Below are 25,125 nucleotides of genomic sequence, written 5' to 3' on the forward strand. Positions count from 1 at the left end.
TTCCCCATAGAGGCCTGTGAGAACAAAACAAAGTTCTCCACACAAATTCAACGTAACACTGGTGGAGTGACTGATACACAAATGATCATTTGGGGGTGAAATAAGGCAAGGCAGCTTTATTTCTAGAGCACATTTTGTTACAAAGAACCTCAATGTGCTTTACATTAACAAAACATCAAGCATAGTATTCCTTTATGATTTAAGCCCCCAGCACTAACTTTACAGCTCCAAGTGTGACACCACAGATTTAACTCCGAAACCCAGAAAAATGTCCTGTTCACTGTACTCCAATCAAAAATCTGCTATTATCATAATCGTAAATATTACACACATTATCACACGATCCAGGAAATCAGCCAACATTAACCTGTAACAGATTGTAATAAATTATTGTTACATAAACCGCTGAATTTCAGGGGTTTTTGTGTTCACACCCACACACACACACACACACACACACACACAACAATGTCCTCACAACATCCAAAAGTTTTCAACAAACACATGTCCCATTTCATATGTTTCTAATCTCATCATCTGTTTCATCTCTCAGGGACCCAAAGGACCGAGAGGAATCAAAGGAGCTCCGGGAGACAGAGGCCAGATGGGGGAGAGGGTGAGCGTGGGAGACAGAGAGTGGGGGGGAGGACACAGATGTGTGCCATCCATCATTTTCCCTGCCATGAGGTTTGTGTATGCAGATGGATTTGTAAGTGTGTATCGCTCTGTTAATTTCAGGGAGTAGATGGTGCGCCAGGAAATGGTACCGCGGGCTGTCCTGGTTTCCAGGTGAGTGTTAATGCATGTCATGTTTGACACACTTTGCTCAGAGTAAATGTGTATATTCTGAACATTTATGTCTGTTTTAGGGTTATCCTGGGCCCCGTGGAGACCCTGGTGAGCCGGTAAGTTATCTGTCAAATCTCTGTTTTAACTCGGAGCTCAGACTCTGGGCCAGTTTGTGTTTAAACTGATGTAATGGAGTTTATTACACAGTATATTTAAAGCAACTACAAGGAGTTTTTCACTGGTTATGACACAGTCTCAGTTTAATACTGATGATCAGCAAGAAGATTGGCAATTCCTTTCTAGTTATTCTTAAAACATGTCCGCAGGTTCGATTCCCCACTGAATCGGACAAATCGACTTCAGCACGCAGACCGGAAAGGCCTATGTTTACATTTTCCCGGGCAAAGTTTGGCAGATAGTCGTATGTTAGCCGGTTGAAAGGAAGCAGGAGCAGATTTCTCTTCAGAGAACTGATTTTTGTGTGTGTGGTTATGGCTGCTACTGGGATCAGCAAAGAGGAAAAGACATGACTTGACCACAGAACAAAAAAAAAAAGCTAAAAGGGCTGGTGATAAAGCACGGGCTCAACTTTGGTCGGTCATTCAACAGATGGAGAGAATTGCAGGATTTGAAAGGATTTAAACGTGATCCTGAATTGGCCCTCTTACTCCTAGACACATATCTCATAGTATTACTGAGCAATCAAATTTGTAAGCTCACCTTTTTATTGTTTATTGTTAATTTGGGTCCCCATTAGTTGTTACCAAGGCAACAGCTACTCTTCCTGGAATCCATGTTAAGAAAATAATATAGACACGTATATTTCACATACATGCATACATAAATACTCCTAAATCACCAACCTCGGCCCCACCCACTCCAATTAAAACATTGTACTGTAAAACTTCATTTAATAGCCCGGGCTATTATTTGCTTAAATCACTGAAATCAACAGGCCTATATTTGGGACGGGCCTTTAATTCCTTTCACACAACACTGTTGATCAGCAAAGATGGGCAATACAATCAAATTGTTTCTGTAAACCAGTATGAATATTACTTTGCTTTGAATAATATATCAATTATAAATCATTCATTTGATCTAGCTTCAACAGACAGCGCATAAGAGTTTTTATCCTGTTAAAACAATACCAGAATACAAAAACCCTTTTGATTCTTTTGATCTGAGGACCCTTTGGGACTAACGGAATATTAATAACTTACAGGGTTATCGAGGAATGGACACATTATTTAACTCTCTGACTTAAATTATTATTATTTTTCATCTCTCTTGTTAACCATGCCGATAAATCTGAATACGTTATTTTCTGGTGCTAGTGGTTTCAGTAAAATGAACTGAATGACTGAATTATTGAGAATCTAGCCAAGTTAACGATGTGTAGCATCTCCATGTTAACAAATGGTCAAACATTTCTATCTGAATGCATGATCTAAGCAGCTATAGTGTTAGCTCAGATGGGTAGCCAACAACCTGTTTTATACATCCAAAGAACTTCCATAAAAATGAACTGCTTGGCAACCAGACCAGGCCTCTAATTGAGACAGGCCTTTATTTGTCAAAATGTGTAGCCACACCCAGCTAGTAAAAGGGGCTGGGCCTTTAATTGAGACTCTGCTTTAATTGGACTTTTACAGTAAATACAATTACATCGCTAGCATCAGCCCCCCACACCAGTGTTGGGCAAGCTAATTGTAAAATGCAGTGAGCTAAGCTGCAAGTTACTACATCAAAATTAAGTTTCCCCACATTGACGCTATCCCCAGAGAAATGTAGCAACCTAAGCTATGGGAAAATGGCAAAAGTAGCGCACTTGCAAAACAACTTTTATTTTTTGACTTTATGTCAAATCAGCGTTTTCTCAGTGATCTGAAAAACTCTCAGCCAAACATATTGGCAGGAAAAAAATGTCTAGTTGAACTGATATATATATATATATATATATATATATATATCAAGTCAAGTCCAGTCAAAATTTATTATAGTATTATAGTATACTATAAAATACCAGGCTTAAATTACAGATATATGTCCCTCATATACAGACCTCGGTGTGGCGCTGGCGTCAGTCACATTACTTATCCTCAGTTTTATTATCCTTACTTTTATCCACACCTCCGCAGAAAAAAGTCCACTGCACTTCAGAGCTTTTCCTGGAAAAAAAAAACCTTAGAACTTTTGATGTTACTCGGTCAATTAATCAACTTCACTTCTGAAAAACTTTTTGACTTAGAAAGTAGTGACCACACTACTGATTTATTCCCGAGTGAATCTTTATCCTCTTTCTCTTGGCTGCTTACCATCTGCCTGCTGCTGTTAGATGGTGACACAGAATTTCAAAATAAAGTCTAACTTAAAGATCATGATATGGATCAATGTTTTTCCTTGGCATCGATGATATTGGAACATCAATCACTGAATCAATGTATCAGTCCAGATCAATGGATCTTTACACCCCTATAAATCAGCATTAAAAATTAGTTGAGTGTTGCTTTTACTCGCCTCCAAAAAGATCTTTACGACATGAGGTGATGGTGCTTGTGGGAAACACAGTCTTTACCCCAGGAAACACTACCACTTTTGTCCACAGAGGGCGCCAAAATCAATGTTAAATAAAAAGTACTTGTAGTTGCTTTAATGTAGAATGGATCTTTGGTTGTGTACAGCAGGCTTTAAAAGGACACTTTACCTGCAAAATGGACATTTGTATTCTAATTACTCGCCGCGTGTTACCTTGAATTTCTGAAGACAAAATGTGTTTTTCTTGCATGCCTCCACAGTGAACGAAGAATCGTTCAATGAACTTTCTTCATGAATTGTAGTAAATGTAGTCCACGTTTAACATCAGCAAAACTCTCACACAACTTCTGCAGTATAATCCAAGTCTCAATTATCCAGTCGTATGCTCAGTACTTCACAAACATATGCATTTTCACTTTTAACTGCTGGAGCAGAGTTCAAACACACGCACTACTTGGCCGTGCATGAGACTGTTTGGACTGACGTGTTTTAAATCAGAACAATCAAGCATAAATTGTATGTGAAGTACTGAGCTGGATAAATGAGACTTGGATTATACTGTCCAAGTTTGTTTGTCAGAGTTTGTAGATGTTTTGATACAGTTTGGTCCCCTTTTACTTCAGTTCATGAAAATGTTTGCCTTTTTTGGATTCTTCGTTCACCTTAGAGGCATGTGAGAAAAACAAAATTTACTTCACAAATTCAAGGTAACACGCAGTGAATAATTAATACACAGATGTTCATATTGCAGGTGAAGTATTCCTTTAGACTAAGCTGAATTAGATTGGCCTCTCTTGTACTTCGTGTTTTACATTTACACACCAACACTCAATATGAGAATCATTTTTGCCTGCCAACACTGTGAAATCAGTTGTCATGCTCATGTTCCCTCTTGAGCTCTCTGACATTTGTTATGTGACCTTCAGGGTGGTAAAGGAACTCCTGGACCCAAAGGAGACGATGGAGATCCTGGAGATCCAGGCGAAGATGTGAGTGTGCCTCTGACTTGTCTCCTTTTTGCAGTTGTTCCTTGCTCTTGATCTCATTTTATTTTTTCTCCAATCCATTCTTGGCAGAGAGCGCTGACAGGATGTGAGTCACATGTCGCGCTTTATGGCCGCATTTACATATTTCTTTTTTACTGGTCTCTTTTAAACACTTACAATAATATGTAATAATGAGTCTCGCCTTTTAATTTCTGTCTTTCATTTTGGTTTGTCTGTGTTAGCCCCCCACATTCTTTACTCTTATTTTTCTAAATCTAACTGGCTCTCAGACTCTCCTTCTGTTCTGCAGCTGGAAATGCTTTCTGTAGTAGGTCTGTTAGTGTGTGTGTGTGTGTGTGTGTGTGTGTGTGTGTGTGTGTGTGTGTGTGTGTGTGTGTCTTTGGGGAAGAGGGCTTTGAGCTGATGCAGCTGTGTATATGTCGTAGTCAAGGATACCAGGAAATGAGCAGAAACGATGAAGGGACTGCATCACTCTTTTGGTGTGTGTGTGTGTGTGTTTGAGTGTGTATGCGTAGCAACTGTACACGTGTGTGATTACCCGTGACCATATAGCGTGCCTGTTTTAACACATTAACCCCTGCTGGTTAAAGTTGGTCATGTTTACAATAAAATTATTGCATTTCTAAGGTTCATGTTTCACGGCATAAACATTTCTGCATGTGTTTGTACTTTCTATCATCCGTGCATCGGTGCACCCTGACCTTGTTCCTTCAAGAGCAGTCACACGTTGTAAACTCTGGATTTACAGTGTCGGATCAGTTTACCACTCATCAAGAACTTGTGGTGCTGTAGCTCGCAGCAGGATTAGACACATGCACTCCATTCAGGTATAACTCACCCAGTCGCGTCAGTGTTTACCTTTTCCATGTTCTGCTTGTCATTGCGTGGTGACAGCAGCAGACAGGAAACATCTCATAACATCTGTAACTGATTTTACAGCAGGAGCTTTAGTTTGATTATTAAGAGCCATATCACCAACCAAAATGTAATCGAGTCAAACTCCTTGATTTGTGCTGCTTGAAGGGGTTTTTTTTGTTTGTTTGTTTGGTTTTTTTTTGCTCCTTCTCTTAAGGAAATACCAACGATCAACACCACGCCTCGATCTGTCTATAAACTTGTGGTGCACTTTGGAAAATGTTCGTCAGGAATGTAAAGTAAATGGACTAAAAATTCACTCACTCATATGGTCCTCTAAGGAGCTCCACTTTTATATCTTATAACTTCTTGTACTTTTGGTTAAATATATGTAACCTTGTTTGCAGCACCTTTTTTTAATGAACAGTTTAAAGGTTTTTGGAAATATGATTATTCACTTTCTTGCCGAGAGTTAGCTGAGAAGATCGACACCACTCTCATATCTTAGGCTACGTTCAGGCTGCAGGCAAAAGTCACCCAAATCTGTTTTGTTTGTTTTTTTCATGACAGGATGAACAGTACAAATCACCTTGAATCTGATCTTTTCAGTTCTGATGACTGGGGCCACTTTCACATGTGCTCCTAAATCAGATACAGGTCTATTTTTTTTGCAACGCGACTTCAGTCTGAACAGTTATGTCAGAATTCATGCGAGGTTTACATCATGTACCTGAACTGGAGCGTCTTCCCACGAGAGTTTTGAAAAGAGGCCCTGACAAATGTAGTTAAAAAAGTTTTAAAAAATTAAATAACGTGTTTCAGTGAAGCATCACATCATGTTTTCACTACTCCTGGCTCTAATTCCACATGCACACACACTTCCGTACAGAGGTACAAGATTGAAGTAGCAGCAATTACTCCCCAAAACCAACAGTTAAAAATTTGGCTCTCTTTCTCCTCATCCACATTATCATCTGCTAACAAATTTCCTGTCTTCCAACGTGCATCAACTTATAAATGAAACCGTAAACACTGACCTCTGTGACCCAGCCCTGTTGCCAGAAGAAAATTTTGGTATTGTATGTTTCTGCATTCACGAGTATATTTAGTAAGTAAGTTAGTAAGTTTCATACGTGTCATATCAACATTTCTAAAGTTGAATATGAGCTGAGAGGTGGAGGGGATGGTGGATGGCGTGCAAAGTTGCCTTGCACCTTGTTTTTGAGCCCACACATAACCATACGTTAACCACGGTGTCGTATAAATGTCAAGCTTCATATCATATATCATCATATCTACTACATAATAATCTACAAATCTAACATATCTGTTTGCAGAAATGTACAATGCCAACATTTATTCTGGCAACAGGGTTGAGTGACTTCCATGTTTACTTCTTTACAACAGCATGCTGCGTGTGACTTTTTTTTTTTTTATTGTTCTTTTGTGCATGCAGGTCAATTCAGGACTGTGACCAGTTCCCACTGCAGCCTGATATTAGCTTCATTTAAAAATCAAGTGAACAGCTAAACAAAAACGGCTTCCCGTGTGAACGTAGCCTTAGATATACAGCCACAGCCAGCAGCTGGTTAGCTTAGCATAAAGACTGAAAACAGGGGGAACCAGCCAGCCTAGCTCTGTCTGAAATCTGCCTGCCTGCTGACACTCACTAATTTAGACATTATGTCTTGTTTAGTTCACACACAAAGTATTCAAATGAAGAGCTGTGGTTTTACAGCAGAACTTCTTAAAGTCCAGCCCACATAACCCCTGGCTGTTGGGAGACGTTTCCCTTTCTTGGTGAGGTTTTGGAAAAAGATCACGGTTTGGGTTAAAACGAAAAACCCTGGCAAACTTCTCGCATTTGTTAACCCCTTGTAAAATCAGATTAAACAGAGGAGATATAACGTGCTACTTAGTGAACTTTAAAGGTCTACTGTGTAAGATTTAAGGGGATTGAGAGCATCCAGCAGCGAGGACTGCAGATTGCAACCAGCTGAAACTTAACATTCCTTCAGTGTTCATTGTTCAGGAGGTTTTTACAATAATCCGAATTATCCACAGAGGTCTCTTCTTCTCCAAAACAAACAGACCAGGTCATTAAAACCAACAAAAACACTGAATAAAGCAGATTCACTTTATAAATCAGTGTTTCTTCAATGCTGTTTGGCATGTTAGAGACAGCTGCTAACCTAGCACTTGCTATGTGTGCTCACCTATTTTCTCTGCTAATTCGAAATCCAGACATTCGGGAGGTTTTTCGCAGGAGCTGAATTATCCACAGAGGTCTCTTCCTCCAGAAAACAAACGGACAAGTAAAACACGGAATGAAGCAGTTATATGTTTAAAAAAAAATGGTGTTTTCTGACACTCTCCTAGCAGAGGGGCTGCTAACTACAGTAGCAGATGCGAAAACGTGAACATACAAGTGTCCCTAGCTGGAGCCAGCGTTTGGTTTGTCCATTCTGGGCTACTGTAGAAACATGGCGGTGAAAGGACCTGCTCCCTATGTAGGGTACTGCTGTATTCTAGGGTAAGGAAAACACAACAAATCTTATTTTCAGGTGATTATACACTAACTGATTATGATTATACTGCTAATTTATCCCCCTGAATCCTGCACACTGGACCTTTAAATGTGCTGGTAGGCAGATTTTGTAACCGCCGGACAGAGCCAGGCCAGTTGTTTCCCACTGTCTCCAGTCTTTGTGCTATAAGCTAACCAGCCCTGTGGTATCAGTCTTCTCATCTAACTCTCAGCATGAGAACCAATCAGAATATATCCCAAAATGTCGAACTATCGCCTGAAACAAAATATCACTAATCTTCCCTCTGCTGCTGCTTCACTGGTCCGTCCATGACCACGTCCTAAAATACGTAATAAAACAAAACATATTTTGTCTCAATGGAAAAAAAAAACCCGAATCCATGACATTCCACTTATCCCAAGAGGCATTCATCCAACTCTTTTTCTCTCTTTTTAACGGTCCATTATATCTGTTTCTCTGAACAATCACTTGTTTGTTTCCACCCGTTTTACACTCTGCTGCTCACTGTTTTGGACGGCACAGTGGAAGAAACAGTCACCAGTTTAAAATGAAATCACAAGACATCAAACTGGCTGAAGCTATTTTCAGGGAGTCAAAAAACCACTGGCCCCATTGTGATTTTTTGAGCGACAGGTCGTCTAATTTAAATTGTTTGAATACTTTCACGCTGCCCAGGCATGTAGTCTGTTGCCTGGACTTTATCTGGCCAGAGGGCTCAGGAGGGTACGGACAGACAGACAGACAGACAGACAGGAGAGTGTCAGATGAGATGAAGGTGGAGACGGACCTTCTGACTTCTTCACCTTTTTAACTTTTACCTAACACGCTGTGGAATGATAATATACACGTATTCAGCAAGGTACGACAAACAGTCACATCTGGCTATGTGTTGTCAAATCTGACTCAAGGTCAGGACGTGTGTGTGTGTGTGTGTGTGTGTGTGTGTGTGTGTGTGTGTGTGTGACTGTGGATGATATGGCCCATGTCCTTTACATCAGACTGTTTGAAGTGAAGAATGTGCAGTAATCTGAACCGTGTGTATATGTGTACGTGTGTGTTTTTATTCAAGGCTGACAGCAACTGTGTGTGTGTGTGTGTGTGTGTGTGAGTGTTAAAAGCCAGGTGGTACACATTACTTCTCTCTCTCGCTCTCTTTCTCTGTTAAATCCGTCCATTCGCTGTAGGTAGCTGGTTGTGCAGATCTGATGGTTAAATTCAGCGTCCAACTCAGATCAAAGAGCAGAAATTATTCACTGTGATGATGTGTGACCCTCTTGTCCTCACTGCGCCTCATTTCTGTCTGACATGTTGAGCTATAAAGACGTTTTTATGTGACTACCAATCAAAATGTATTTGGAGCAGAGAGGAGATAAACTGTGTGTTGGCAGCCCGTTCTGATTCCCCTGACATATTGTCACACCAGTCGTAGTGTCACACAAGGCACCTTTAGCATCTCTTCACAATGTAACACGTGGAAACTATGAAACGATTGGGGTTGGGTTTAGGAGACATGTCTACCAAAGCATTTTTAGTCCAGTGTAGAGGTGGGAATCACCAGAGGATCCACGATACGATTTTATCACAATACAGTATTGTTGTGATTTATTTATGTTGTGATATTTTGTGATTTATTACCTTTTTTCAACTGTAAAATATGTCCTCAAAGCAAAACTTTGTCAACATGTGTTTAGATAAGTTTTCAGGCTGTTCATCAGCATTATGTCATAGTAGAATAAAAAATAGTAATAAAAAAATACTTGGCACTGTGTGAGGATATCAATATTGCCACACAAAATATGGCGATACTATGATGTATCAATTTTTTTGTGACTAGGGTCTGAGCATCTATTCTGAATTTCAAGATTTTAAATATGTTCAATTTTGGATGAAACACTGCGCTCATTATTTTCACTTTTTACCCAGCTGTCCAGTCACAGTTAAGGAGGGACAAATACCACAAAGACCAACTGTCACAATGACAGTGGAGGAGAAATATGTTGATATACTGTGTAGTATTTTTTTTTTTTTTTTTACTCTATACGTTTCCTCTCATGTTCGCACACCAAACGGACGGTTTGTCTTCTCTTCCTACATGCTTCAGCCTTCCCTTCATCCAGAGCAAGTGCTCTAGAAAGAAAAGAATAGACAGACCTTTATTGTGATCATTCAACATGTGTTTGACGAAAGCGTGGTTTGTTGCATGCTACTAAGACCCAGTCTCTGTAGCCTGTGGTTGTTGCCAGCTTCCATGTATGTGTATTGAGTTTAGCCAGGTAACAATGCAGCTGGTTGTGCAGGTTTAGGAAGTGTAGGCTACATTAACAGGTACTGAATTAATTAACTGGATCAATTTATCTACATGATCTATTGATTTGATTGACCCATAAGGTTGTTCTGCAGTGTTGCATTGCCTCTGGCACAATCAGGTTTTAATTTTTTTTTTTTACATTTTTAAACAAATTGTAATAACTTTTTAGACATTTCCTTGTAGTTTTTACCTGTTGTTGGGCTGCCGAGCTGCACACAGAGAAAAAATAAACCAGCCACGAAATGAAAGCATTAAGCCTCGTAGTTGCCCGCATGTGCAAGTGCGACCTCCATGGTCAGCGCAGCAGCCTCAATTGATTACAACAGATGCACTCTGCTGTGAGGCATGCTGCGGCAGACATGTTGTGCCGCGTCTGTCTCCCATGTGCCTTGGCTGTTCGGCAACAAAACTGAGATCATGTTTTGGGTCAAAATAAGAATGTTTGTTACATAACTTCACATAAATCTGCCATGACAGTGCATGATGACTGAATTTAAATTGTGTAACATTACGTTAAAACAAAACTGAATGTTGGTTTCATACGGGACACAAACTGCGGTCTCCTGGGTGAAAGTCTGGGCCCTCTGTCGACTTTCTCACTCTTTATACTAGAGTACTGCTTTCAGTGTCAAGTATTGTCACAGATGGTTTTACTTGAAAGGCCAGTGCATCTTACAAAAATGCTTAGAGCTGCCTTTGGTGTCAGTATCACACAGAGGGGTGTGACAAAGCGACAGTATCTGATGTCATTTGAATGAGAACGGGCTGATGTGACAAAACCTTTTCAGTATCAGTTTTTTTTAAAGAAAACAATAAATGCTGCTCTTTCCAAAAATAAGCTTGTTGAAGTTTTAAGTATTGTCCATGAGTTAATACTTTCTTTAAAACAGCTGCTGCCTTTGAATCAGCACGTGTTTGAAACCCGTTATGTAACGCCATAATGCGTGGCATCCGCTCTTAATTTGCAATTTTGCATCAGTTTGAAATTCTCTGCAGCTGTCCGCAGTTACAGCAAGACACCCGCATTTCTTTAAAGTGTGTAACAGTATCTGTGGAAACATGGAGCTTAAAGACGGGGTAATTTTCCCCAAATTGATTTGCAGTGTTTAAGCTCTTTATTCTCCACACTTGTGGAGTCTGGGTCACAATCTCACAGCGATCAGCGGAGGGTCAGAGTGCAGCAGCTGCAGGGGTTTTGACTGCTCTGTCTCCCTGCAGCTGCACTGGTGTGGCAGATAGAGAGACAGACAGGACCAGACCTGGCCTCAGTTAAAATGGATTCACAGGATTTTTTTTAGCCTGACTTACCCTTTGAAAGTGTTTTGATTTGTTGATTCCATGTCCTGTGTGATATACTGTAGCCTTTTAGAAATGTCAGATAGGCTCATCATTTAGCTGTTTGAGAACGTCTTCCATGTGAACACAGACAACATGGACAACATTCAAGCTTTTTATCATCTCTGTGCACAGTGCAGTAAACTGAAGAGGAGCTCAATTAACCCACAGACCGACATGCGTAACCAGGCAAAAGATTTCTTGGCTGGTTAGCCGTTGACATCCCTTGGCTTGACTATAGAGGAATCCGGCAACCACTTTGTGTGTTTGGCGCTGCCATTACTGCGGTGTGCTGCTGACAGTGACAGTGACCGCGTTAACTGGTGACTTTTAAGACCCGTTTGCATCGAGCAGTACGGTATGGTTCAGTTCGGTTTGCTTTTTTTTTTTTTCCCTGTTTCCACTGTGAAAAGTTGTGGATGGTACCAATAGAACTGTACCGTCCCCATTTTTGGTCCCCCCTCTGTTGGGGTACCTAGCACACAGATCTGGTACTAAAAGGTGGAGCTGTGAACACTGCCGTCGTCAACACTACTTGATGACATGAATCCATTAATGCACCTTAAATTTCACTATGACAACTTTGACCATCACTTTAGGTTTTATATGACATGCACTATTAATTTGAGTGGATCTTCAAGAATTTATATGTATTCATTGCGACCAGTCAGTGTGAACTGTATATATTCTAATCCTCACCCACAGAAAAAGAAGCGCTGTTGTTCTAAAAATGTCGGCATGCAGCCTCGTTCTATGGACGATCTACCAGGTGCAGACTTCCATCTGTGTCACCAGTAATGAGGAAATACAGGGCACCTGCCCACATTTAAGAGTACTGTTTATGGTGGAAACACTTAACGGACATAGGGTCTAGGTACCATGTCTGAAGGGTTACCTCTGGTTCCAAAGGTACTACACCCAAAGTGTTTGGTGGAAATGTGGCTTTAGCCAAATGCGCCCATGGCTGCTCGTAGAAGTTGCTTGTTTCCTTCCAGTGCCTCCCTGTATTCATCTACAACAAGTATTTCATCCTTCCAAAAGTTACGTTTATTTTTTAAAAAAAGAAACTAAATACAGGTATGGGCCACTCTCTCAATCTCCTTTAATCTTCTCTTTTCACAGAACAACCAGCCAGGACCTGAAGGACCTAAAGGGCCCAAAGGTCACAGAGGACCCGAGGGCAAGCCGGTAAGAATACCACAGAGCCGCAGCATGAGCTGTGTGTGTGTGTGTGTGTGTGTGTTGTAGGATCGTCTGCATGTGTATGCAAGTTTGAAGGACTGCCATTCACACATGTGAAGTAGACCCCTCCCTTCAAGACATTAACCTACTCTGACATTCAAACATAGTTTTAGGGTCGTTTATTACCTACAGCGGAACATTCAGCTGAACCTGAGTTTAACCTGGTTTGGCTAAACTGAAAGTTACATTTTAATTTACTTATTTATAAAGCGAAGGCATCAGTGTGTTAGTGTATGAGACTGTCACTCAGCATGAAGCCCATTCATTCAAGACGTTAGGAAAGAGTTCATGAAAAATATATTTTCATCTATGGAAAAGAGGCTAAATCTTATCCAGCAGCTGGGCACTGTAGGTTTATACAAAGGCCACTCAAACAATTTTTCCAGTGTCCACTCGCAGTATTGTAGAAAAAAAAATCCCCTGTGGCTCGAAAAGCATTCTCTCCACAGACCATCATAATAAAAGAGACAGTTCTTTTATTATGAATGTTTGATCCATGGAGGTTTTATATTTGTAAAACTTTCCTTGAGCCAAGTAAAGCGATTTAAAAATCCACAATGTCATCACAATAGAGCACCCCCGGAATGGGTCCTAAAACCAGGAAATGGATTAGCATTTTAGCACTCATGGTTCAAGTCAGTGGGTTTATGGTTAGATGTCTGAAATAAGGTCTGTGGTTAACACAAGCTAAAGAGACTTAAATGTTTTGTTCTTTGAAATAAAATATGTCAGTAAATACCAGGGGCGATTCTAGGATCAGAGGTTTAGGGGTGCTGAGCACCCAGAGAGCTGCCCAGCCGGGCAAGATAAATTTCACTGTTTTGTATATTTTAACTCAATTTCATTCCCACATTTGTGAAAGAAAAGCACAACACTTTTTGGGAAAGTCTGTGACTAAACCATCAGATCTGATAAAGGTTATTTAAATGCTGAGCCACAGCAAAAGAGGAATGGATTGGAATCATAAAAGAAACATATCGTAACCCTAATTTCTGGGGGAAGACAACTCATTTTGATACAGCAGCTCCTCAACATACACATAAACAGTATGTATGTTTCTGGAGTAAACCAGCCCCCTATAGTGAGTACCAAAAATACCAAAAATGGACCTTGGACTTATTTTTTGGACTTTTGTTTGAAATGCAATGCACAACATGTAACATTAACACATTAACAGTAATTGACTTTTTCAATGTTTGTCTCTGCCTTTTTCCTTCTTGTCTGTATAATATAAAATACACTTCAAAAAAGAAAAGTGCTTGAAATCTACAAAACAACAATAATAATAATAATAAATACACACAATAGGAGTTATAATGTTAATGGGCATCCAGTCAGTTAAGTAGTCAGTAGCACCTTGGCTTTAATATTAACCATAGACTGTATGACATTAACACATGCACATGACACAACAGCTAGCTTCTCTCATTCCAATTCAAACAGAGGACAGTGGTACTGACCACCTGTAACGTTTCCTAGGTAGAAAAAACGTCAGCTAACTCCTACCTAACAACATAAACAGTGACCTACGATTAAATGCAGAAAAAATGAGGACTGGTAATGATAATAATGTGTTGGTACTGAGTGGTAGAAGTTAAGAAATGTGCCACATATCCTGGTTTCAGCCAGGTACTTACACCACTACTGCACATGGAAGGCAGCGCATTGCTCCATGCAGATAGGGCGCTACGTCACTTGTGAATTTTGAAGCTTTAATGTGCCTTAAAAAAGGCAGTTGCTAACAAGTGGCTAAATGCTCGTAAAGTCATGCAACCACAGTGTAGTTTGTTTATAGCCTCACGTAAGGTTTTTACCTCTGGTGATTACATTTAGGCTTCGAAAATCATCAAAGTGGGGTTCATTTATGATGATAATCTCGCAGAACAAAAAGTTATCATAGATGTTAGTTTGCCTCAGAGCTTACTTTCTGCAATAATCCAAAATCCAATGGAAAAATCCCACAGGCTTTTTGGCGAGGGAACCAGGGCGATGTTAACTTCTGTGTCAGGATACAGAAAAATGTCATCCCTGTAGCACTCTGTTGGTTGGCTTATTGCTTCCACCTTAGGAGACACTGCCAAAGCATGTACCCTGCATCATTACATAGCAATGATGAAATTTGTTGTTGTTGTATTTTTATAATCAGTTGAATTAATTTAATCAATTAGTTGTTACAGCTAGTCTTTTAATGGGATGACACTAATTATCTAAATACAGAATATAACCAGACCTTTAGTGAGATGGGCCAACAAGAGCAAAGCTAAACCCAGCACTGTGTGTTTCCCCGCCTGTGGGCCGAGGTTTCTACTGATCCCATAGACCTCCAGTAACTGAGCGACAGCTAGCTAATCCCCCTACTCAACATGAAACCACATGCAAAGACATAAAAGATGGCGTCCCTTAGTTTCCCTCACAGTGTGTTGGAAAGATGGTGTAATTCCCTTTCACCAACTGGCAAGTGAACTCTTGTGGTATTGGACCATGTGAAAAGATGAACAAAGATCGGATCTAAATTTAACACTGTGGACATGTTCTCAAGGCAGAGTCCTCAAACTCTAACCTTTCACACTCTCCCTGCTTTCTGTCTCCTCCTCCTTTTCCTCCTCCTCTCTCCTTTCCTCACCTCTGGCTTGTGTCACTGCTGCATATTTCTCTACAAACAGTTTGCATCATGTGTTCTTGGGACAGTTTCTCACATCTACAATTAACGGCCGTCTCTCTCCCGTGTGTGTGTGTGTGTGTGTGTGTGTGTGTTTGTCTGTGTGCACACATGCAAGCTACGTTGGCGTCTTTGTCACAGAGAAGAATGCCGTTAAACTGAGTTTAATGTCTGGTAAAACAAAACAGATGGTTTTCCTGCAGCCCAGCGAAAAAACAAAATGCTGTGGCAATGAACTTTTGGAAGATTCACATGTTGTTGCAGAAAGATAGCAGCGCACACAAATGTGTGGGCGTGGATGTGGTTTTTCAGTGACTGAGGGATTCTGGTTTGCCGTGATGTTTTTTCCAAAGAATCTTTTTTTTTCTTTTTTTCTTAATTCCACTTAAAAAAAAAAAAAAGAGTCTTCCAGTTCTTGCTCTGTCATCTTGAAATCAGACCAGATTAACTTTTGTCTGGCCAGCTTTTTTCTTGAACAGATAAACACATCTATCAGGGAGATGAATCACTGTCCCACTTCCTTCTTTTCTCACTCATTCTCTCGTCTTCTTCAGGGACCTCCTGGGCCTCCCGGACCACCAGGAACTGATGTGAGTATAAAGAAAAATCCAATCAGTCTATTTCATCTGACCCTTTGCCCTCATTTTCACCACAGGACAGGTCGGCTAAGCATGACAGACTTAATTCTCCTCGAGGCTGCACTGGTTTTGACTCTGAAACTGATACTGTATGTTCAGTCCAAAGCCACACATTCAATTTCCTGAACACAAAAAAACTCGCAGCCTCCTACCGACCAGTCCTCCGAGTAAAATATCACCATTGTCATGTTTTATTTTTCATTCTGGAGCAGCATGAAACAGTCTAGTTTACATAAAGTTACGTAATGTGATTTAACGGTGCATTGCTGTACTATAACATGTACTCCTCCGCTCTCTTCAGGAATGTGAAATTCTGGATATCATCATGAAGCTCTGCTGTGAGTTCAGCATTTTTGCACATTGAAGCCACATGTACACTACGTTAAACACTGAGACCCTGATAAGCAATCGAAACGTGAAGAATGTGAGGGTTAGGCAGGTTATGTTTTGTTAGGCTCTCTGCTGGAAAGATGGTCTTCATAAAACTTGGCTGTCTATGTAACAGAGAGATGCAAATACTTCTGAAATTGGTACCACATAACCAGAGAAAACAGAGGAAAAGGGTTGTAGCATTTGCTTTAGCTCAAGAGGTAGACAACCTACAACTACCAGAATGCACACTGGACCAGGCCTATCAGGCCCAGGGCCCAAAGTGCCAGGGGCCCCCTGAGCTTCACCTGCAAAATGTCACTCAAATTAACACATATCGACACAAAATGACCTCAAAGGGACACAAAATGACTACAAAGAGATATAAAACAACTACAAAGAGACACAAAATGACCAAAAAGACACAAATATAACTTAGAGTCACAAAATGACCTTGAAAGAGAGACAAAGTGACAACGAAGACGCAGAGAGGGACTAAAAGAGATACAAATATACCCTAAAAAGACACAAAAGGACTGCAGAGACACAAAACGACTACAAGGAGAAACTCAATTACAGAAAAAGACACAATTATACCTGTGTCACAAAATGACCTTGAAAGAGAAACAAAATGTCAACATACAGGAACCACAAAGGGACACAAAGCAACTACACAGAGACACAAACTGACTTTTAAAGAGACACAAAAGAACAACAAAGAGACACAACTAGACCGTGAAAGAGACACAAAATGACTGCGACGAGACACAAAATGATACAAAATGACCAAAAAAGACACAAGTTTGGGATCAATAAAGTACTATCTATCTATCTATCTATCTATCTGAACAGTCACAAAATGACCTTGAAAAAGACACAAAATGACAAAGAAGACATGAAGGGGAACTTCAAAGAGATATGAATATACCTCAGAGACACAAACTGACCTTTTAAACGAAAAAAACCCGACAACAAATACATGCAAAGGAACTGCGAAGAGACACAAAACAACTTCAAAGAGACATAACGATCAAAAAGACACAAATATACCACACAGAGGCAGAAATTGACCTTTAAAGAGACACAAAATGACAACAAAGACATAAAAAGGATCAACAAAGACACACAAAATGACTACAAAGAGACAAAATGACCAAAAGAAAACACTGATCTCTACGTATTCATATTTACAAACAGGAATTTTAACTACTTCATTTAAAACTGCCTTTTGTGCTAAATCTGGTTCGTGTGCCCTGCCTCTAAACTATTTGTATCAGAGGTGGTAGCAGGTGTATGACAATGAGGAAGTAGTTCAAGCAACAGCCCTAGAGACAGTGAAAATCTACCTGATGATACAAATTTTTACATAGTTCATTTACACATACTACCCAGGCTGTTACAGTATGATACAAAGGTGGTTAAAAATCTGTATCAAAGTATCTCTTTGATTAATTTCCTTTTCTTTTTTTTCTTCATCTTCTCCAAATATCATCACAGCTTGTTGTGGTAAGTTTGAGCTCAATCTAAAACACAGTCATCGTCATTATAATGGTTGCTCATGCTCGACGGCTGTGATCATATGTGATTGTGTTTGTGTGTGTCTCCAGAGTGCAAGTGTGCGCCCATGGACCTGTCGTTCATTGTGGACAGCTCAGAGAGTATCGGTGATACAAACTTTGCTCTCTCCAAAGACTTCATCATCGCAGTCATAGACAGACTGACCAAAGACCAGCAGCTCAAGGTAACTTCCTTCTCTGAAGCCATCTTGGGTTTTGACATTTGACTCCGCTGTATTTCATATTTATCCATGTTGGCACAGCCTCCATGGGATAACCGCCATCTGACCTTTGTGGATTGTGCTGTTTCTTCAAAATGACACCAAAACCGTTGCAAAAAACTGTTAGGAAATGATGTTAGGAAAAGCTGCGCTCAGAACAAACCTCAAAATAGAAAGTGTGAATGAAAAATATTGTCTCGGGTTTTGGAACTTGCTTTTATGTCTCTCCAGTGACTCTCCTCTCCCAGTGTGGATATAATTAGTCAGGATGGGTGGGACACAGAAATGTTGACAGAGGAAAACACATGCTCGTAGACAAAACACATGCAGCCCAAAACACACGGTCACCATGCAATGCTTTTCTTTCCAGTTTTCAGGTAATGAGTCCGGGCTGAGTGTGGTGCAGTACAGTGGATCCAAAGCACAGGAAAAAATCCGACTGGGCGTCGAAGCTGCCACCCTCAACGAATTCAAACAGTGAGTTTGTGAATCCACAGCCCTGCTGCCTTTCTTTTCCTCTGGCCCTCTCCTTAACAACGTACTGCAGCTTTGAGTCAGAACTGATTCAGGTCTGAACTGGACTTTACACAATGATACTGTTTCTTGACCGTCAAATGCTTCACACTTGGTTTTAATTCTTTTAAAAAATACAGCCATGTCTTGATGACACTCTTGAAGGCTAACTCGAGGCCAACCATTTATCCTGATCCCAGTCTTTGTGCTAAGCTAGGCTAAAATACAATCCAGACTTACGTGACTCCATGAAAGATGAAATACATACCACACCTTGAGTTTGTAGCAAAGCAGCAATGTTTGCATAGGTTTTTATGTCTTTGTGCCGGCAATAGCCGTGGCCATAGGCATTATGTTTTCAGGTTGTCAGTCCATCCGTCCCATTCTCCTGAACGTCTCAAGAACACCTCAAGTGAATTTTTTCAGATTTGGCACAAATGTCCACTCAAGATATAGACTGATTATGGATTAATAGTGGACCTTGCCTCTGTCTCATTCTCGTAAATGTGATATCTCAAGTACATCTCGAGGGATTTTCTTCAAATTTGGCACAAACGTCCACGCAGACCCAACAATGAACTGATTAGAATTTGGTGGTCAAAGGTCAAAGTCATTGTGACCTCAAAAAAAAAAAAAAAATCCATGTTTTTGGCCATAACTCAGGAATTCATGCGCTAATTATGACAAAATTTCACACAAAATTTTGGACAAAGGTCCAATAGGATTAAATGATGAAGTGATGACATTTTATATCCAAAATGTCAGAGGTCAACTTCACTGTGACATCATAATGTTCTGCATAAAACACTTTTATTCAGCATCATATCTCAGGAACATAAGGGGAGACATTTGGTCAGATACTGAATTGGTGACACTAATCTTGGGTGTCCATCCTGAAACTATGCTGATTGTATAGATCTTCTGTGCTGCCACATTAAAGATTGACTGGTTCGTAGAGACATACAACCGCAAGGCAGTAATTCCATTTTTTTTCTGTCACTCATTTTCTTAAAAAGACACTGATTTGATTTTGTGTGTGTCTGTATAGGAAAGTGAGAGAGTTGCGCTGGCTGGCTGAGGCTACCTACACAGGCGAGGCCCTCGAATATTCCCTGGACAACACAATCAAACTGATGACACATGACAACAAAGTTGTGATTGTTCTCACAGACGGACGTTCTGATATTAACAGGGACAAGGTTCCCCTCAATGTACTCTGTGGTAAAGACCTCCGGGTGAGTACAGAACGCAGATATAGAAACAGTGAACGTTCATGCAACAATCATGAAGTACCTGTTAAACTGAAAACCTCTGTCCTCCTTTCCAGGTGGGCGGTATAGGAGTGAAGGACTACTCAGGCCGTGAACCCAACCAAGAGCAGCTCGGAGAGTTGGTTTGTAAGAGTGACCCCAAACCAGGCTTTCCAATTGTGCTGGACAACTATGCCCAGCTGCTGGAGGACTCTTTCCTGCAGAACCTCACATCCAACATCTGTCAAGGTAAACATACACACACACATTATTGATAACTTCCATCAAGTCAATACATTTGTACCAACCAGTGTAGTGGTAATTGTGGTAATAAAAAAAACCGAAACGAAAACATTCATCAGCAACCTTTTTTCCATGACGAAGATGAGACATTAATGAGCGACAAAAAGGATCTTTGATATTGATATTTTGTTTTCGTTGACGAGATGGCACTAAAATGTTAGAGGTGGCCCATCTGACCATATAAAGTTGTAACATGTTGGTAAACACCAGAAAACAGTCAGCTCCAGGATGTTTCGCTAGCCTGCAAAACACAAACACTGGAGTAGCATCAGCCATTAACTTGAGCTGTGAGCGGTAATTCAGCAGTAAATAATCAGCTGTGAGTGTCTGACTGTGGATGGTAGAGCTGTTGAATGGATTTATGAAGTTTGTTAGTTGCTATGGTGGCTGTTAGCAGCTAGCTCCACTTGGTAGCCACCAAACCACAGCAGAGCCAGCAGCTGCCAGACTTGCCAGGTAGGAGGTTTGAGTTAGAAGCCCCTCTGTGACAAGCAGGATCAGATAAGACAGATTTTTAAAAGTGAAACTGCATCATTCAGTGTTTTTACCAGTTTTTATCACCAGGGGTCTCATTTATAAAACAATGTGTAGGATCCATACTAAAAAATGTACGTACGGACAAAAGCCAAAAGTGGTGTGCGCCAAAAACTATGTCACAATTTCTATAATCAGGATTCCAACTCACCATCTGCATCACCAATTTCCCGTCTTGGTTTCAAATTTCTAATACCTGTATTAGCCAAGCTGCAAGCCAACACGAAGTCAAAAAAAACTGCAGTTCCTCTATTGGCCAATTGAAGCTGGCTCCTGAAGCGAGACAATCTTCATGGACCCTCATGTTAAAATGTCCAACTTTACAGCAGAAATAAACATGTTTACAACCTGATACAAAATGGTTTTGGTCTTTAGAGTTTATTTCCTTGTTCATGACAACTGTACAGGGGGTGAGTTTTTATGTAACTCACCGGTTCGCGTTTTATCAAGGTTTAAAGTTATGCATAGTTAAAGGCAGGGCTGCTTGAGTGACAGGCAGTCTGCAAGGCATCACCACAGTCTATGAGTCAGATCCACTCCTGGCTTTTCAACAGCTCCACCCGCCTGTTAGATATAGTCACTTTTGGATCCAAAAAACAAAGATGGCGACAGCCGAAATGCCAGACTCACGGCTTCAAAATGGGAGTCCACAAACCAATGGGTGACATCTCTACACTATGTCCATCATTTATATAGTCTAACCTAATTGGATTAGCTTAAACAGAGTTGTCATTGAGTTGTCATTGACTAAAACCAATAAGCATTTGCGTCTTAGGACGAAATCTAAGAATCTGCTGTAATTTACACTGGTACCAACTCCCGAATAAACTGACTAATTAACCCCTGTTGTTCTCTCATTCAGAAAAGAAATGCCCAGACTACAAATGTCCCAGTAAGTCTGTTTTTCTTTTTCAATAATAATAGTTTTACACTTGGTTCACTGTTTTTTATGTTTACCTTTCTTACGGCTGTTGATCTGCTTTGCCATTTATATCTTTAGTAACATTTTCTCACGTTCTGTCTGTATTAATAATCAGATACAACAAATACATAAGATGTATGAGACATAAAACATAAAACCCCCAACAACTGCTATGTGTCTGTCTTGCACATTGTTATCTCTGTAGTCTGTCATTAACAGAACCATTGTAAACAGGTACTGATCTGATATATTGTGTGTGTTACAGTCACTTTCACTGAAAATGCCGATATTTTGATGATGATGGACAGCTCCGCCAGTGTGGGCCAGAAGAACTTTGAAACAAGCAAGGTCTTTGTCGAACGCTTGGCCGAGCGTTTCCTGTCTGCCAAGAAGGCGGGTGCTGCCAATGTCAGAGTAGGTCTGGCCCAGTACAGCCGAAACGCCGCATGGGAGCAGGAGATGACTACCGACCTGGCCCTGCTGATCAATAACACAAGAGATGTGGCCTTCCAAAATGACGGCACCAACGTGCTGGAGGCCATGGACTTTGCCATTAAGAATTTACGTGGCCGCCGTGGTCGTGACCGTGGGGACACATCGGGAGACAAGAGGAAGCTGGTGCTGTTCTCTGACGGCAGGTCTCAGGCCATCACCCCGGCCCAGCTGCAAAAGCGCGTTACTGATGTGGCGGATGCCGGCTTGGAGCTCTTTGTCATCGCTGTTGGCAGCCAAGTCAACGAGGCCAACCTCCGCACACTGGTGAGCAGGGGGCGGCCGGACGACATCTCCTACGCACAGCGCCACCTGTTCCGTGTCCCAGACTACGCCTCTCTGCTCCGCGGGGTCTTCCACCAAACCGTCTCCCGCAGGGTGGCCATGCCCTGAGCGCAGGGAGAGCGAACAACAGGACCAACACGCTTTAGATTTTTAGTCCCAATATGAATAATCAGTCTCACTCATTTACCAAACACTGTGTTCGAGTTCTTAAAGAAAAAAAAAAAAATGTCACAAAACGACAAATGATTGTGTGGCAGACAAATGGAAATGTCTTCAGTTCCCCAGGGACTTTTTTACCCTGAGCTCAGCATCCAAGGCAGACTATCTCAGGCTGTGTACCATTTCCACCTCCTATTCTGGGACCATTAAACTATAACCAAAGTGATGGTGCTAACCTGAACCGTGTCAGAGATGTAGAGCTTGTTGTGACAGTACACAACTAGCAGGAACTGCTGCCTGGCAAGCAAAGCGCAGGGTACAAAAGTCCCATTTCAAATGGGTTGCCTCGGTCCTGGAGAGCCACCAGTAGTCGCCACAACTTCAATAAACTTCTAGCTTTTAAATGCATTGGGCTGATTTGTACTCAGGTATTCTGCATCACTTTCAGCTAGTCTGGACCCTCGACTAACTTCAGCTAACGTGTGTGGGTTGAAAACAGCTCATTGGTAGCTCTCCAGGACCGAAGCTCCTGCCATTTGAAGGGTTTGTGTTTAAGGTTTAATGTGGACTCATTTTGTAGCTCTTACCACTCTTTCAAGTGGTGTCGAATTTGTGGTGTTACACCGTAAGCAAACCAAAGAACGTACAAAAACTGCTACTTTTAATGCAGATGTCCAATCAGTGTTGATAATGTTGTCTACTGAAGCAATAACTCTGTCAGTGTGCGCTTTATTGATACACAAGCTGTTGTTTTTCTGCATTTGGAGCCATGCTTACATGCACCAGCATATATGCCATTGCAATATTTGTGCGCATCGAAACACCTGTTAATGTACAAACCTTTCATTATGTTTAAAAATCTGTGTGTTTCTTCTTCCAACCAGAAATGTGGGCTTTTCTTTTGCATCTCAAAAACTGTTGGTGAGTTGGTTTGTGCACGATGTACAGAGCCGACCGTAACTAGGCGAGACGCATATTTCGAATGTGCTGTATTCAGTCCAAATGCTCCTAAACCTGAGTAATATCGGCACATCCCACCTGTCTCACACAGAAAATGTGACACTCAGAAAAAGGCCTTGTTTTGAAAATCCAAATGGAATATGCTGTTTAGATGACCCGTATCAAATTCGAAATATTGTCTTATTCGTAAAAAAAAATAGTGGAATATTAGTGTGCATGTAAAGGTAGTCACTGTCACGTCAAATGGCGGCGCTGGAAGCACAAAGAACAACAGATTTATAGCTGCAAACTCAGCCCTCTCATTCAACACAGCAAGCAGTGAGGAATTTATTCCCTCAGTTGACTCCATTTATCACCAACACTAATTACACGTCCACATAAAAGGTGGCATATTCTCCCTTTAATTTGGACGGCTGGCTCATGATTGGCCAGTCAGCTTTATTTTAGGTGTAGCCACTATAAATCATATTAAAATGGTCAGCTGGAAACTTTTCCAACGTGTTGAAAACTCACACCCGACATCACTTGAAAGCTCTGTTAGAAACAGGATATGACATCAGGCAGACTCCTAAACAAAACCATCAGCACTTCACCTGGTACTAATGAGGACACGACAGCTGGACTCAACATGTGTGATTCTGCCTGGGTGTGTGTGTGTGTGTGTGTCTGTTTGTGTGTGTGAGTGTCAGCACATCAATTACATGTGTATGTGTGAGGAGGTGATTCTTTATGTGTAGCCTTGGGCTGTTCTCTAAACAGTTGTGCTCGGGTCACTGGCTCATATGACAGAAACCTGTTCCTCTGTGGCCTCTGTCAAACACATACACACACACACACACCTCCCTTCGTGCTTCATCAATGAGGTAGGAAAACATCTGTCAGGGTTGAAGGCTGGAAAAGAAACCTAATGGGACTCATGCCCGTCACACCCACATCCACACACAGAAGACAGTTTGTACCTTTTAGCTCAGCTGTAATTTCCACACCTTCAGTTTCGCTGTCATCAGTGACCCAGAATCACTGTGCTATTGATATTATCTGTGGTGCTATTAGTCTCAGTGTATCAGTCTCTACCCATGTTGTTAAAGAAGATATTTTTACCTGAGGGTGCAAAACCTCAGTAGTTTTGTAAGAGCTCCTTCAATAAAGGTTGCTACACCACAGTGTCTTGGCTCACTTTTGTCCACACACACAAATCTGTGGCTTCCAAAGCCGCTATAGACCGAAGCACAATAACTTCCGGGTAGAAAACTCCCACATCAGGTGCATAAAATGAAACAGCGCTGAGCAAGTTCTGCCTCAAGTGGTTAGTTTACAGCTGAAGTTCAAGGAGGCTACATCATCAAGTCCTGCCAAAGGACTGCTCAAATGTCAAGTATCATCCAAATTCTACCGAGGACAGAGTCCTTCCTTAAGAGAATTTTCAAGGATGCATGTGTGTATCCTAAGCGGGTATGAGGTATCCACACATGATTTGCTGAAATTTAAGGCGGGGCCTCCTTGATGAAAGCTGTGCCAGCGGAGCTCGGTAGGATTTAGATAACTGTTACGTATTTGGATTAATGTCTTCAAGAGTTTTTTTAATACAAGCATGTGAAAAGTATTGACAGAAACCTCATAATTTCCAATGTGTCATTTTTT

The 25,125-nt window shown here is 41.0% G+C and overlaps 1 protein-coding gene across 1 annotated transcript in view; it reads left to right on the forward strand.

The window, feature by feature from the left end:
* Nucleotides 1-24,645, forward strand: part of col6a1 (collagen, type VI, alpha 1) — a 47,504-nt gene extending 22,859 nt beyond the window's left edge. The window contains exons 22-35 of the mRNA XM_049598464.1: nucleotides 554-616; nucleotides 739-789; nucleotides 870-905; nucleotides 4,254-4,316; nucleotides 12,504-12,569; nucleotides 15,837-15,872; nucleotides 16,222-16,258; nucleotides 17,787-17,795; nucleotides 17,897-18,030; nucleotides 18,437-18,543; nucleotides 19,628-19,814; nucleotides 19,907-20,078; nucleotides 21,529-21,558; nucleotides 21,854-24,645. Of these exons, the coding sequence (XP_049454421.1) occupies nucleotides 554-616; nucleotides 739-789; nucleotides 870-905; nucleotides 4,254-4,316; nucleotides 12,504-12,569; nucleotides 15,837-15,872; nucleotides 16,222-16,258; nucleotides 17,787-17,795; nucleotides 17,897-18,030; nucleotides 18,437-18,543; nucleotides 19,628-19,814; nucleotides 19,907-20,078; nucleotides 21,529-21,558; nucleotides 21,854-22,473 (1,611 nt within the window). The 3' untranslated portion in view covers nucleotides 22,474-24,645. The remainder of the gene's footprint in view (nucleotides 1-553; nucleotides 617-738; nucleotides 790-869; nucleotides 906-4,253; nucleotides 4,317-12,503; nucleotides 12,570-15,836; nucleotides 15,873-16,221; nucleotides 16,259-17,786; nucleotides 17,796-17,896; nucleotides 18,031-18,436; nucleotides 18,544-19,627; nucleotides 19,815-19,906; nucleotides 20,079-21,528; nucleotides 21,559-21,853) is intronic.
* Nucleotides 24,646-25,125: the final 480 nt, after the last annotated feature.

This window comes from Epinephelus fuscoguttatus, linkage group LG15 (assembly GCF_011397635.1).
Source record: "Epinephelus fuscoguttatus linkage group LG15, E.fuscoguttatus.final_Chr_v1".
In the NCBI taxonomy this organism is placed as follows: domain Eukaryota; kingdom Metazoa; phylum Chordata; class Actinopteri; order Perciformes; family Serranidae; genus Epinephelus; species Epinephelus fuscoguttatus.